The following is a 15582-nucleotide window of genomic DNA, read 5'->3' as shown; positions in this document are numbered from 1 at the left end:
CAATATGTCTGAGGAAACTTGTCATCTTCAGTTAGCATCCCTGGGCAAGTACCAGAGAGGTTGGTCTGAGCAGTGACAAAGCTCAGAGAGCTACCACCTTGGACAGCTACCTCCAGATACATTAGCTCAAACTGTGATCTTCCATGTGTACTCTCTCCTTTCATCATTTTTTTTTCTCCCTCTAATAACAACCACAAAGAACAACTTTAAGTCTCACCTATTAGCCAATAATTCACAAATTTCCAATATATACCTCCAGCTCTGGCCTCACTGTCCTCTAGGATGGAGACATGTGTGCCCATGTACATACTCAGCCTCTATCTCCCCTTGAATTGCTAGTAGGGATTTCAGACCCAATGTGGCCAAAGTGGAGCTCTTCCTGAATCTTCTACTTTAGAAAGCAATTTTTTCAGCTTTTCTTGAACCCCTCTTCCCAGACCAGTTTTTCCAAACTCAATAAAAAATATAGTTGCTTAAGTCAAAATCTCAGGAGAGCTTGATTTTCCCTTCCCCTTCCCCTTCCCCTAAGGCCCAGGCCATCTGCAAGTCCTTGTGAGTCTTCACCTCCAGAACACGTTCTAACCCAAAGTACCTCTGCCCATGTTGACCACAACATGGATCACTCCCACAATCTACAAACTCTCTCTGCCTCCACCCTTGTTGCCCTAAAACCTATCCTCCTGACAGCAACCAAAATGAGATTGTGAAAACCCAAATCATATGTTACTATTCCTATGCTTAAAACACTCCAGTAGCTTCCTCTCTCCCACAAAATACAATGCAGTCTTCCTTCCTTGGCTTGTTCTACTCTACACGATTTGGCCTGCTACCATTGTGCCCTAATTTCCTACCATTCTGCCCTCATTTCCTGTTTTGCAGCCACACTACCGTCTCCTTTCTGTACCTTAATTAATCTAGGCTTATGCCTATCAAAGACAATAGCAAGTGCAGAATTTCTTCCAAATCTCAGCATGGCTGGAACCTCTGGATGAGTCATATCTCAGCAAAAACATCAGCTTTTCAGAAATGCTTTCTGAGGCCACCTGATCTCTCCTACACCCTGACACTCTGACACCCTAGTTCATTGTCTTAGTATTAGTCACCACATGGAGTGATCATGTTTTCTGATTGCTTTATTATTGTCTGTCTTTCCCCTGTAGACTACAAGTGCTATGAGGGCAGGAATTTTAGACTTTCTTCAGTGCCTATCCCATAGTAAGAATTAAGTGGTTGCACTATATTCCCTGAACATTGTCCCTTTTAGGAGAGTCAAAAAAGTATCTCAATTCTGGGGATGGGGGATCCTGCTAGTGATCCCACACTGATCCCTATTAGATGAATTCCTCCTTCTCAGGACAGTCAAAAGGTGAAGTTCAATTTAGATATTTTCATAACCCATTCCAGGTTAAAAGACAAAGCTAAGGGCTCAGGCATCACCCTCTAAACTTGGCAAGACAACAGCAGAGTTGCATTTGGGCTTTTCTAATGTCGAATAACAGAAGTAAATCCATATGGATGCAGAACAGCTGCCCCTCCCCAGCAACCTCATTCAGCCTCATTTCATCCTCTTCCTGAAGCTTGCTTTGTGCTGGAACCCATGTTTTGTTCCCCCCTTTCTGCTAGCATTATCACTGGTAACTGCAAACCAGCTAGATGGCTATGACTGCTCCCTAGCTACTCTGCATCCCTGAACACATGCCTTGGAAAGCTTGACCTCAGTAAGAATCATTAAAATGGGATATGCTGAATGGAATTTAATTTGAATGTCAGGGTCCTACCTGTGGCACTTCTGACCCTTTGGAAACAGAGGATATTTTCACACTTGGGAAGAATAATTTTCAATTATTAACCACAACCCAGAAAAATTGTCATAGACCCCTCAGGATTATGCTGCATGACATATTGATGTCAGCTTGAATATTCTGAATATGAATTTCAGTCTTCCTTGGGTCCCTCTGAAGACTGACTCCATGGAGGCACACTGCCCTTGCATGTCATACTATTCTCTCCTGTGTCTCTCTGAACTGTAATAGACCCTTGTCTGCTATTGGGAAACCTCACAATGGAGAAAGAAGAAGAATTATAGCACAAATATTTTTCTTTCAGTAATTCCACTAACATTTACTAGTCTGGAAACAAAAATCTCAGCTCTGATATTCACAGATTTTGACCTTGGGAAATTTTCTTAATCTCTATGATTTAACCTTCTTGGCAGTAAGATACAGATAATATAACATGTATCTCATTGGTTGCTAGAGAGGAATAAATGAATTAATCTACATCATTAATGTAGGTAAGGCATTCATCCTAGTGGTGTAGGCATCCATATGGTAGCTATTGCTGCTGCTGCTGTTAATCTTGTACCCCACAGTTAAGTAGTCCCCATGGTATTTTTAGCAAGTAAACCAGAGCTTATACATCCAAATGAGCCCTGTCTACAAAGTCATACCTTTGGGTGTTTTTCATTCATTTATTGTAGGTGGTACTGCTTAAAATATTTCTGAGCCTTTCTTTGGGAACTGCTATCAGAATCCATCTGTAAGTGAAGCAGTGCAAAAAAAAAAAAAAAAGAAATTAAAAAAGAAAAAAGCCTTTGCAAGGTGTCCTTTGGTTCTCACACTTGAATTTACAGAGGTACCACCCGGACCCAATGCTCTGTAACATCAGCATTGTTACTATGACTTTTTAATGAGACGAAAACGAGCATGTGGAACTTAAGCTACTTGACTAAGGTCACATAACAGAGAAATTTGGAGCTCAAATACAAGTCTAGCTAAATCCTATGTTCTTCTCTGTATCATGCTATTTCTCAAGAAATCAAACAAGTCTTATTAGATTCACTTTATGTTTTGAAAGAAACAGGTCCGCAAGTTTAGTTATTCTAAAATTAAAACATCCTCAAATAACCTGGGTGAACTGCTGTTGATATGTTTTTATTTAGAATGTTCCGTTAACTCTAACAAAATTCCAGATGATGTAGTTTTGACCATTGGTACTCGAATTGTAATAGGTGTATGGTGTTCAAGAGGACCTTATAGTATTTTGGGGAGTATGGTATTTGAACCATTATGTGATTATATTTTAGAGCCAATTGTATCTCATATTAGAAATAATACAGAAGACAGTATGGATGTTCCTCAAATAATTAAAAATAGAGTTACCAAATGATTGAGTGATTGAGTAATTTCACTACTGGGTAATTTACCTGAAGAAAACAGAAACACTAATTTGAAAATACGTATGCACTCCTATATTTATTGCAGCATTATTTTATTTTATTTTATTTTTATAATTTTTGTAATGTTTATTTTTGAGAGGGAGGGAGGAAGGGGGGGGCAGGACAGAGAAAGGGGGACAGAGGACACATAGCAGACTCTATGCTAATAGCAGATAGCCCGATGCAGGGCTCGAACTTGCAAACTGTGATATCATGACCTGAGCCAAAGTCGGGCACTTAACTGACGGAGCCACCCAGGTGCCCCAATTGCAGCATTTTAAATAGCCAAGATAGGGAAGCAACGCAAATGTGTCCATTGATAGTTGAATGAATAAAGATGTGGTGTGTGTGTGTGTGTGTGTGTGTGTGTGTGTGTGTGTGCGTGTGCGTGCACACACACACACAGTGGAATATTACTCAACCATAAAAAAGGATGAAATCTTGCCTTTTACAACAACATGGATGACCTAGAGGGTGTAATGCTAATTTAAATAAGTGAGTCAGAGAAAGACAAATACCATATGATTTCACTAATTTGTAGAATTTAAAAAAGAAAACAAAGAAACAAAAACACAAAAAATAACAGATTCTTAAATACGGAGAAAATAAGAGGGAAGCTGGGTGGTGAGGGGGATGCGTAAAATAGATAAAGGGAATTAAGAGCACTTGTATCTTGATAAGTACTGAGAAATGTGTGGAATTGTTGAATCATTTTATTGTACACCTAAAATTTATATAACAAAGAAAGCTGATTATACTTGAATAATAATAATTTAAAAACGAACCACTTGAGTCAGAGATAGGATAAGCAAACAAACACCCAGGACTTGAGGCTGGGTTAGTGGTCAGAATCTGAGAACAAAAGCAAAAAAAAAAATCGTGTGGCCTAAAAATATTTTTGCACTACTTTTGAGTAGAGAAGAAAGTTTCATTTCTGAAATTTCTGTTGTTTTTCTACAATATTTTATATAAACAACTACTGAGTATTTAAAATTGTTTTGTTTTAAGTGATCTTCAGTAAGCATAGGTATTGGTTTAAAAATATATTTTTTTTCCATCAAATACAGTTTGTTTGTCTTCAGTGCTGGAAATCAGTGCATGGCAGGAGTTTCATAGCCCTATCTCCTTCTCAATGGTCCTTCCTACCAGGAAGCGTTATTAGCTAAAGAATCTGAAAAGCCCAGCTCAGTTAGTATAAAAGTAATTATTATGTGCATTCTACTTAGTTGTTTGCCTAAGCCAAATCAGGTCATGTTCATCTGATTGGTTCAAGCAACTTTTAAGTGTCAGAGACAGCAGGGAGAGGGTATAACCTAGTTTTAATCAGATTAGTGTGTGTGTGGGGGGGGGGTTGTTTATGGGCTGGGGAGGATGCATTAAACGTCTTGATTTTGGTGGAAAAGTTTAGGAGTATAGCCTAGATCCACAAAGGGAGAGTATTTTCAACCTATATCTTTTCTTTGTTTGAAGAGGGAAGCTTTTACAGATTCTCAGAAGCATTTATTTGTAGAATAATATTCACCCTTTCCTCAGGAGCGCATGTCAGTATTAAGCATGAATTTTGCATAAATATTGATGTTTCTACTTAGTTAGCCTCATGCTTATTCTAGAGAGCCACTTCCATTGTGGCACTGGTGAAGGGCCAGGCATGAATCATCCCTGTGAATTAAGTTTGTCAAGGGCTAGTGAGTAGTCAGAAAAGGGAGTATAAGGGCCTTTTTTGAAGTCAAATGAGGCTTCTAGGAAGGAGTGGCCCTCTGAGAGATGCAAGTACCTTTGTTCAAGGAGAACCAGGTTGAACCAGAAATTATGTTTAGTCATTCTCTTTTCTTATTCATCCAACCACTTACTCAGCAATAACTTTTGCTGAGCACCTACTACTCACTAAGTCCTTTAGATGGATTATCTTACTTTTCTCAGCTAGCTTCTGGAAGGAGAGTCTGTTACTGTAGGCGTTTGATAGACGAAGAAATGGATACACGAAGTAACTCATTCAAAATGATAATATTCTGACCTGAGAGTTCTAAGTCTGGGTGTGTTTTAGTGCTTCCTTCCATGTGCAGTATGGTTCCACATCTATAGAGGGAGTTTATCAAGTGGTAACATAGAGGGGAAGATAGATGGGGATGCCGCAGTGCGTAAGTGCAGGGGTGTCTGAAATCTATCCAACCATTAGTATTCTGCATTTAGAGTACAATCAAGTATATTTTTCTATAGACTAGCATTGTAGAAAAAGCAAAGGTGTAAACCAGAGTTTTGAACTGAAAGAAGGCATAATAGCAAATAATAAGGAACATAACTAGGGGCTGAATTTTATAATCCAGACCTATATTATCCAATATAGTAGTCACTAGCCACATGTGGTTATTTGCATTAAAATGAAATTAAATTACACATTCTGTGCTTCAATTGTACTAGCCATATTCTGGGTGTTCATAGTCACATGTGGCTAGTGGCTACCATATTGGATAGCATAGTTGTAAAACAGCAAGGTCTTTCAGACAGCCCTGGTCCTTCCTACCTGCAAGTGCCAGAAATGATCAGAGCAAGGAGTGTTGAGGACTGGAGTAATGACAGAAGGCTTACTGTGGAAGGTTGTGATGGAGCTGTGTAGACTTGCTGCCAAGCACAAGGGAAAAGGGCAGCACTTCAGAGAATGCAGTTGTGTGAAAAGGTTGTTAGAGGGCATGAGGCTTGATAAAGAGAAATACTTGACGGATGCTTGTTGGGTTTTTCATACAATTTCTGAAAGAGTTTGGATGCAATCACCTTTCTTTTCGCCTGTATTTAGGCTTATGCCTTAGCAAAATGTTAATGATGTTAATTATTATTCCATCGTTTTTGTTGCAGTTGCTTCTGTTTGTTGAGTGTTCACTCTGCATCTGCCAAAACCTTCTATCTGCCCATTTCAAACCAGCATGTGATCCTGTCTCATTAAGTGGGACAGAGACATCCGGGGAGTACTATTCCTGGAATCTCAACCACCAAATGGGAGAATGGAGGGCCTGGGGGTCACTGAGGCAGTGATAGGGCTCTGCATGGTCTGAGAGTAGAAAAGCCCCAGCAACTGGGCCAACAGAAAGCATGACTTCTGGGCTGGCTCCCAGAGTCTCAGAATGTCATTCCTGGGGACCAGGGGGCTCTCTCTTATGATGATTAAATGGGTGCTTCATTTACTAAATCTGAGCCATGAATCAGGAGTCCCAAGATTCACTTCCATCTGCCATTCCAGCTGTGTACAGTCTTGAACAAGTCACTTCTCTTTTGTTTCTCCTTCCAACCTACCAGTTGAGAGGATTAGACCCAAGGAATACAAGTGTCACTGACACGCAGAAGCTTTGTGATTTCTGAAGCTTGTCTCTTCCCTCTTTAGATGGTCTAAGGCTTCTCCCTGAATGGGATTTGGAGGACATATGTCTCCTGGAAATGGAGAAGTTTCCTCCTAAACTTTTAGAAGTTCTAAACCCTTTTATAGTTAAGAAAGATGCAGAGGTGACTTATTTCTGGAAGGAAACTGCTGGTGTGTTTGCAGAAGCTGTGGCAGCATACTTCCCTGAGGCAAATCAGACTTTCTGGTACATTCTCTCCAAATGTCACAATTCAACAGAAAAACACCTCTTCCCCAGGAAGTTGGAGCAGCAGCTGGAACTGCTTGTTTTTTTTTTTTTTTTTTGGTTTTTGGGGTTTTTTTTTTGTTTTGTTTTGTTTTTGTTTTTTTTTTTTTTGAAATCATGCAAACTCCAGAGCTGGGGGGTAGGTTGGGCAGAATGAGATTTTAATATACATTTAACAGAAGTTAATGAAGAAGTCCACAGCTTGGAGGCAGCCAGTGATGTTTCCATTAATGTTATTAAATATTAATGAGGTGCTTTTTCTCTTTGGGGCAAAACAGCATGCCTGACGCACCTTTTTTAATTACTGCATTGCTAACAGGTAGCAGAGCTGAACAGAACTGCTAAAGATGGTTAAAGATTTAGGAAAGAACATTAAGACATTCCTTTCCTTCCCAAAGCTATTAAGGAGAGCACCCTTCCTGCAGAGATTACTAATATTTCTTAGGGTTGGCAGGACATTCATAGATTTAGTTTATCCAGCAGTTGGAGAATTGTCTAGAAGCATTACAGACACACCACAGCCCAGATGTTTCTAATGATAAGCAATGCTTAGAAATCAGATATTCTGGTGGTGCCTGGGTGGCTCAGTTGGTTAAGTGTCCAAGTTTGGCTCAGGTCATGATCTCATGGTTTGTGGGTTCCAGCCCCATGTCAGGCTCTGTGCTGACAGTTCAGAGCCTGCAGCCTGCTTTGGATTCTGTGTTTCCTTCTCTCTCTGCCCTGGCCCCACTCATGCTCCCTGTCTCTCTGTCTCTCTGTCTCTTTGTCTCTCTCAAAAATGAATAAACATAAAAAAAGATTTTTAAATAAATCAGATATTCAGTGCTGTGCTGGTAAATATTTAACTACTGCCTCTCTTGAAACAAATAAATAAGCCCTCATTTGTAGCATTTGCTGATTGCTTTAAATATCCCCAAATGTGGCCAATTTCAAGCTACCAGCATGACGCCAGTGAATATAGAATTGAGAAGAGATGTACAGAAGCACATTATGTAGTATTTTTGCCATACAGGTACATAGATGCAAATGACCTCAGGAGCATAGATAAAATAATAATACCTAACATTTTATATATAACAATATATTATTATTATTATTATTATTATTTTTAAAAATGCAGCAAAATATAAGGGGTCTCTGTGCTTTATGTATTTATTTTTAAAATATATTTATTTAATTGAAATTTGATATAACTTATGTTTTTGATATTGGCTGTGTTTAACAACCATTAATTAGCTGGCAAAATTCCTGAAATTTTAAGTCTGTTCCCACTGGTGGTTACTAACTGTCACAATACTGAGTGCATTGAACGTGCGGGCTGGGAGATCTCTAATCATTGATCAGGAGGCATGGCAAAAGATTTGTTTGACAGACACGTCCCTTGCTCCTTATTTTCTTCCATTTTCATTTGAACATGGCCATATCAAAGCTGGTCTTGAGTCCCACCTTTCTGGCTTAGGCATCTGTCGAGCACTTGGGATGTTTTCTGTGGTCCACACTGGAAGGTGAACTATGGGTTCACATCTCCCTGCAGAGATAGACCCAATGTAACGGAATAATAAGTGTGATTACTTTTAAAACATAATTGGAGTATTCATTCACCCAGTAAATATTCAACACCGACAATGTCCTAACTACTGCTCTGAACTATTATATTGCCAAACAAAACCAACAGAGATCTCTGTATCTTCAATGTTTTCAACATGCTGTGGTCACAAAGATTCTGTCTGGGGAATCAGCGAAGGCCTCCTCTGATTAGATACTGAAGAAGAATACTAAGCAAACTACCAAACACAGACAACGTTGAGTGCTTCAAGCCCAGGGAATAACATATGCAGAGACAAAGGGTTGAAAATTTGGCCTGGACTGTTCAGGTATGAGTTTGGTGTAGAGGAATATGGTGAGGAAGTAAGGTGATGTGGACCTGAGAGAACAATTTCTATAATCTCCTCCATCAGTCGGTGCTTCCTAACTGTACTGCTTCATACTGTATTTTCATGTTCTGTCTCATGCTGTATTATTCTGTTCTTTGGTAGGATTTGAGGCATGTTAGGTCTCTTTCTCCAAAGACTAAAAGTCCTTGTAGGCAAGGATTGTAATACTTCTTCCTGAGGACAGTGTACATATTGAGTCATAAATAAATCTAGAGTTAAACTTGTATTCCTACCTCCCTTTCATTCCTACGCTAGTCACAGACCGTTTGCCTCTATTTTCATTGGACTTTAATTAAATCTTGGCTCAAAGAACATGGGAACAGAAAAAGAAAGGAGGGGTAGGTCTGGAGAGAGTGACTTTCCTTGCTGTTTTATGTTTTATTAACACTCAGTGGATCAATATTCAAATGTCCAGATTGTTCTGCCCAGTCTGTGGGTTTCAGGAAACCCTTGGGTGCTTAACTTAGAAGCATGAATTCTCCTGCCAAGTGAAGACACCCTCAATGACCTCTGGTTGGTTTCAAGAGCAATAATACTTATTTTATTGCTCTTTTTCTACCCTGACATTTATGCACCTGGGAGCCTTATGAAACTCCAAGAAGTAAGGAAACACCAGTCACATTTCAGACGGGGGCCCTCCTCTCTACACACTGGTCTTTTACTTCATTTTGGAATGGGAGGAATGCAGGAGGGAATCATACCTGATTTTCTTTCTTTATTTTATTACAGCTAGGCTTTTATGAAAATGTGGAAAAGAACCACAGTTTGTTGTTGTTTGTAGGGAAACAGGAGACCTGTGTTATATGTACTGGGGACAAATTGAATGACTGTATATATGTGAATGCAAATATATATATATATATATATATATATATATATATATATATATATTTCTTGGGAAGGAATTTGTAGGAAAAATTAAAATAAAATCTATGAAATTAATTTTGGAATAACACCTGTGGAATTTTATCCAGAAATGAATCTTGACCTTTAAAATCATCCTCTTGCTTATCACCTACTTATGTCAGTAATTCCGCTGTGATCCAGAATATGCTTTTCAGCTCATAGCATCCCTGACACCCAACCCCGGCCAGTGTACCTGCTACATGATGTATATCCATACCTTTTTTTAACCTGGAATATTTGTTTGATAATGCATTATTTCTTCCGTACACTGGATTTCCAATAATTCGAGATTATTTCTAACTCTAAAACTTCATATGAATATTTGCTGTCACTAGGAATATTTGAAAGAATGCAATGCAGCTTTTTGCAAGACTGTAGAGATATATTTGTGTTTGTGTGTGTCTGTGGGTGTTTTGGTATTTGTGCATCTGTACTAGTGTGCAATATTCATTTTCTGGACAGTGACTACGGCTATGAGAGACACGGAGAGAGCCAGTGTGTCCCAGCTTTCTGGTACAACCCAGCATCCCCATCAAAGGACTGCAGCCTTGGTCAAAGCTACCTTAACAGCACTGGGTAAGTAAAACACCTGAAGGAACTCTATTCACTAGTCTCCTGTTTCCCTAGATTGGGATCAAAGGTAGCATTTCTTCTGAAGCAAGAGAGAGTATGGATAGTTTGTTTATAGGTGGCTTCTGAGGAAAGCTGAGGCTTTCTTTAGCTGAGAGTAGCTTTAGGGGGAACATCAGAAATCTACCAGATTTCAATACTTTTTTCCATTTGTCTCTGACAGACCATAGCTATTGTTTCAGTCGGGTCTTCTTTGCTGGAAAGAGATGCCACCTTATTTTTTGAGCCCCTAAGGAAATAAATGAACACAAGTGGTATGCAGATATTACAGTGCTCTCTAGTGATAGACGAACAGAAGCTCTCCTAGACTGTGATGCTGGCAACTTAAAATGAAAATTTACAAGTCCCATTATAGAACCTCCTGGAATAAGAAGGTCAAGGCATACTTTGTCTAATTGTCACACTATGTGTGTGTTTCTCTCTTTGCTCACTTATAGTTACTCAGATTTGTGGGGAAAAAAATATTTCCTTGAAGACTTATCTTCCCGTCTTTTGCTACCTCCATGGTGCAGAACGATTTGGCAAGTGGATTGGGGGTCTAAGATAGCACTTTTCCAATTTTAATGTGTTGTAGATCGCCTGGTGATCTTGTTAAAATGCAGCTTGTGATTTGGTACATGTAGGGTGGGGCTGAGATTCTTCATTTCTAAGAAGTTCCTGGGCATCATTGGCATTACTGGTCCTAGGACTTTGAGTAGCGGAGGACTAAGGTGTTCTCGACTCCAGTCTCAACTCTTCCAATGGGTCCTCTACCGTCACACAAGTTACTCACCACCTCAGTACTTTTACCTTCTCTGATTGTAAAATCCTGAAAAGGTACAATCTACCTAAGTGATGGGAGAAAATGATGGAAGAGATGTGTTGAGTGGTCTGAGCTACTGAAAGACAAGAACTTTTAGCTAAATACTTGGTTCTTAGGGAGCTGTTGCCGGGTCCTGAGCTGGGGCTTAAGCACTTTTGATGCGATTTTATTGTGGGTGTCTAGTTCAGGGATTTAAGCCATTCAAAATACAGATCCAGAAGCATGAACTTTCAGAGATATGGTAGAAGAGAACACAGTGCTATCAAGTTTGAGGAAGAAGAATATGATAGGCACAAGTCATCAGCTAGGCCACCAAATCCCAAGCCAGAGCGTACCTTGGACGGAACTCGAGGAGAATTACATCACAACACCACATATGATCACGTGACATGTATATGTACACCCAATTTAAAGCAAGTTAGGTACACCAAAATCCCAAATAGCCAACCAAATAAATTAGGAAGCTGAAAAGGAAAGATAATTCAATTTTTTCCAAAAGATTTATTACAACTGTGTACACATACCTCTGTGTTGCTTAAATGTTGGCTTATATTATAGGTGGTCAACCAGCTGGTCAGTTGAGGTTGAAGAGAAAGAGTAGATGATATCAAGTTTGCATTAGGATATGGTACCCACCAAAATATCTGCCATAAGTAAACATTAAATATCTTGTAAATGATTAAAAGTCAGCAAGAAAGTATAAATTGATTACAAAAGTTTGATGATGTAGACTGGTGCTGACCAAAAGAATTATAATATGAACCACATATATAATTTAAAATTTCCTAGTAGCTACATTAAAAATAATTTTAAATGAAAACTTAATTTTAATAAGATAATTTACTTAACCTAATATATCCAAAATAGTATCATTTTAACATGCAAGACTAACCACATTTTAAGTGCACAGTAGGCACAGGTAGAAAGTGATTAGCATATTGGACAGCACATCTGAAGACCCATTATGAGCTCAGTTGGCAATTAAAAAAATATTATGTATCTACAAAGGGGTATATTGTAATTCTATCTGAGGCAGTAACTACACACAGCATTTGCTTAACATCCTCCTGAGATCTTTGGGTGGAGATAGGGTTGGTAGTTCAGCAGTGTTTGGGGGGTGACGGATGGAGAGAGGACCGGGGGAAATATCAGGTATAGTGGAGGATCAATATTATTCATAAAGAATTGTCTCTCATCTGCTTTCAATTGAAAGGCAGTCAGAAGAAGGTAGCATGGATGGTTTGGTTAATTACTCCTGACATACAGGGTGAAAGAAGACGTGATATAATGATGGTGGTGGTGGCACATTTATATTTTGTGGTTTTACCAGAATGTTGATTATATGCAGTCTTACAGATAGTGGAAATAATATTTTCCGTGCAGGTCAGGACTGTGGACAAGCTCTTGGCTTCATATGCTGGGATCACTGATGAAGTGAGATGACGTGGCATCACTATGTGCAAAGATGCTCTTGTCCTGAAAGGCCACACTGCTTTGTGAGGAGTTTTCCCCATGCCCACTTCTTCTCTGAGCTGATTTTTCCTCAGCAGGATTTAACAGGCATTTCAAATTTGTGCTTTGGAATTGGCATTTGTGTTGAGTGGGAAGTGGAATATTAGTAAGGAGAGAAAATGTGCTGTGAAAGAGCCCCATGGCTTCAGAGCAAGGGCTATTAGGTGTTAAAGGATGGAATGATGTCCTGTGGGTCGGGGGAAGACAGGAAGAGGCTTCCTGATGAATCAGAGTTAGAAGTCTGATCTTCTAGGTGATGGGCACTGAAGAAGGCATCTTTTGGGATAAGCACTGGGTGTTGTATGGAAACCAATTTGACAATAAATTTCATATATTAAAAAAAAAAAGAAGTCTGATCTTCTAGATGGTTTTCGGTACAGAGAAAACTGGAGATGGCCTTAGATAACTCCAAACAAGTCCCTTCCTCCCTCACAGAAAGGAGCACTTGCTTTTCTTACTTCCCTCGTCCAGTGGGTCAGCCTCCTTCCCTCTTGCATGTGAGTCACGCATTGATTTTTCTTGGCTAGTTTAGACACTGATCTGATCCATGGCTCCCCAGGTAGGATCAATAATAATGCTTAAAGAGCTGCTCTTCCTCAGATGGAGGGATAGCAGTTCCTCACATTTGTTTGGCTTCTTAAAGGGCTGTCTTCTTTGAGACTCAGTTTTTAGGAGCAGCTGTGCAAAACGTCTCTCACTCTAGCTTTCTGGTATCCTTTTCTAACATGCACACACACACTCACCCCACACTGCCAACAGCTGTCAATACTCTTTAGGTACCGGAGAATTGTATCTAACAACTGCACGGACGGGCTGAGGGAGAAGTACACGGCCAAGGCCCAGATGTGTCCCGGAAAAGCCCCTCGAGGCCTGCATGTGGTGACAACCGACGGGCGCCTAGTAGCAGAGCAGGGGCATAATGCGACCTTCATCATTCTCATGGAGGAGGTAGGTGTTGTCCTGGGTCTCTAAGGTCATAACTCACTGCTCCCAGGGAGGGAAGAAAAGAAAGACGATGTATCCCCCCAGGTGCCTGTACCAGAGTCAATGGTCAGAAGACAGAAGGGATAAAAGAAGGCTTGGACATTTAGGGACCCTCTTCCCTCCATCGCTTGGCACAGACCTGGGCTGCAGGAGACCCACTTGGCTCAGGGCAGATGCAGATCTGGATATGTTCTTTGAGATTCCCCTTTAGGGCCTGCTTTGTTGAAGGAATATTTATCACCATAAGACCATATGCTCTAAACTTTGCCAGAAGAAGGGAATTCGTATTTTTTCTGTTGCTCCCAGGAGCCTCTTTTGCTTTTTTCCTCATACTTAACCCCCCTGATTAAAAAAAGCCCACAAGGCTTTCAAAGAGTCTTGAAAGTGAGTGTGAGTGTGGGGGAAGATTATTGCAATCTTTTAAACATATATGTGTAAAGAAGGTCACATTAGTTGCTTTTCCATCAACTGGCTGCACCATTATTTCACTTTTTAGTGTCTTTTGCAATTAAGGCAGTAAAATCAGCCTGCATCCATTCATTCCAGGTGGAAACAGCTCTGTCTTACGCTTCTTGCTCCCTACATGAACTACTTTATCCCTTTCCCAAACCAGAGAGCTTTTCAGGCACTCCTTGCTGAGGCGGTGGGGCAAAAAAGCTTGCCTGATTTACAAAGACCTCTAAATGTGTATGCAAATTGCTCTGAGCTCTTCAGATCTTGGAAAGAGACCACAGCAGGCCAGGAGGGTTTTTTTGTTTTTTGTTTTTTGTTTTCCCCAAATGTGAATACTTTAGAAACCTTTAAAGTCTGGGCCATACTGAACAGGATGGTGAAGGTTCCTTATCCTGGGTTGACGGATTCTTCAGCCTTCGCCCATACTGGGCACTTGAATTAAAGGACTTTAAGATTCAGAGGAGGTCACTATCATATTTCCACTAGGGAGTTTCCAGGACCAGCACTATAAAAACCTTCTCCTGAATGGATGTGAAGAGCCATGATCTTATCCATTTGAATTGCCTCTAGTTCATTTCCACTTCAATTTATATTCATAAACCCAAGGGTAGTTAACATTGTGCAGGGGGCAAGGGAGCACCTATCAATATTTCATTCACATCTGGGTTGCCATGGGGGAAGAGATGGAACATGAAACTGTGATCAGTGCACCTTCACTGGACAGAAGGATTGGCTCATAATTCCAAAATGATGTATATCCTTTTTTTTTAAATTTCATCAACTGTGTTTGTAAACAGAGAGATCCAATTCTTCTTTTTCATCGAGGATCCTTGTTTTGTGGTCAGGTTCAATTGCATTTATCCAAAGCGCTGACCCAATATAGTGGGAGGAAGAACAAGGGAGGGTGAGCTTTAGTATCCGCTCTGAAGAAGCTGAGCATCGGCTTGGGGCGTTCGGATGACCTCACCCGAACTGATGGCATCATGCCTCTAGGTGTCTCCCAGGGGGCTCTTGGCCTTCCAAGAGGCAGAGGGATCTGTGAGCTGGGATGATTGGAAAAGGCTTCAGGGAAGAGGGGCTTAGGCAGGTTTAGGGAAACCCAAGGTCAGCAGAGCACGGATGTAATTTTAACTGGTATGTAGTATCCATGTGTAGCCTGGGAATAATCATCCTACCTCACAGAGTTATTTTGAAGGTGTGGTATAGAATATGTGTTAGGTGATAAACATAATGCTTGGAACATAATAATAAATATTAAAACATAGGAATAATTATATATAGTTCTAGCATTGTAGTTGAGAGCATTAGTGTTGAAACCAGACTGGCTGGGTTCAAAATTGGTCTCTTCCACTACTAGCTGTGAGTCTTTGGTCTACTTATTTATTTTTGTCCCCATTTATAAAATGGGGAAAGTAATACTTTCTGCATTAGAAAGTTGTGAGGAGATCAATTGCTTGGAACTGAAAAGAAACTGTAAGTATTAGCTGTTACTACTATTGCTGTTATTCTTATGACACAGGAGAGGAATAT

The 15582-nt window shown here is 40.0% G+C and overlaps 1 protein-coding gene across 1 annotated transcript in view; it reads left to right on the top strand.

The window, feature by feature from the left end:
- Positions 1–15582, top strand: part of SORCS3 (sortilin related VPS10 domain containing receptor 3) — a 414417-nt gene that overhangs the window by 366072 nt on the left and 32763 nt on the right. Inside the window, exons 17-18 of the mRNA XM_032595155.1 lie at positions 10134–10247; positions 13392–13563. Coding sequence (XP_032451046.1) covers positions 10134–10247; positions 13392–13563 — 286 coding nt within the window. The remainder of the gene's footprint in view (positions 1–10133; positions 10248–13391; positions 13564–15582) is intronic.

The sequence above is a fragment of the Lynx canadensis genome, chromosome D2 (assembly GCF_007474595.2).
Source record: "Lynx canadensis isolate LIC74 chromosome D2, mLynCan4.pri.v2, whole genome shotgun sequence".
Taxonomy (NCBI): domain Eukaryota; kingdom Metazoa; phylum Chordata; class Mammalia; order Carnivora; family Felidae; genus Lynx; species Lynx canadensis.
Note: the sequence above shows the minus strand (reverse complement) of the source record. Positions and strands in the feature narration are given on the sequence as shown.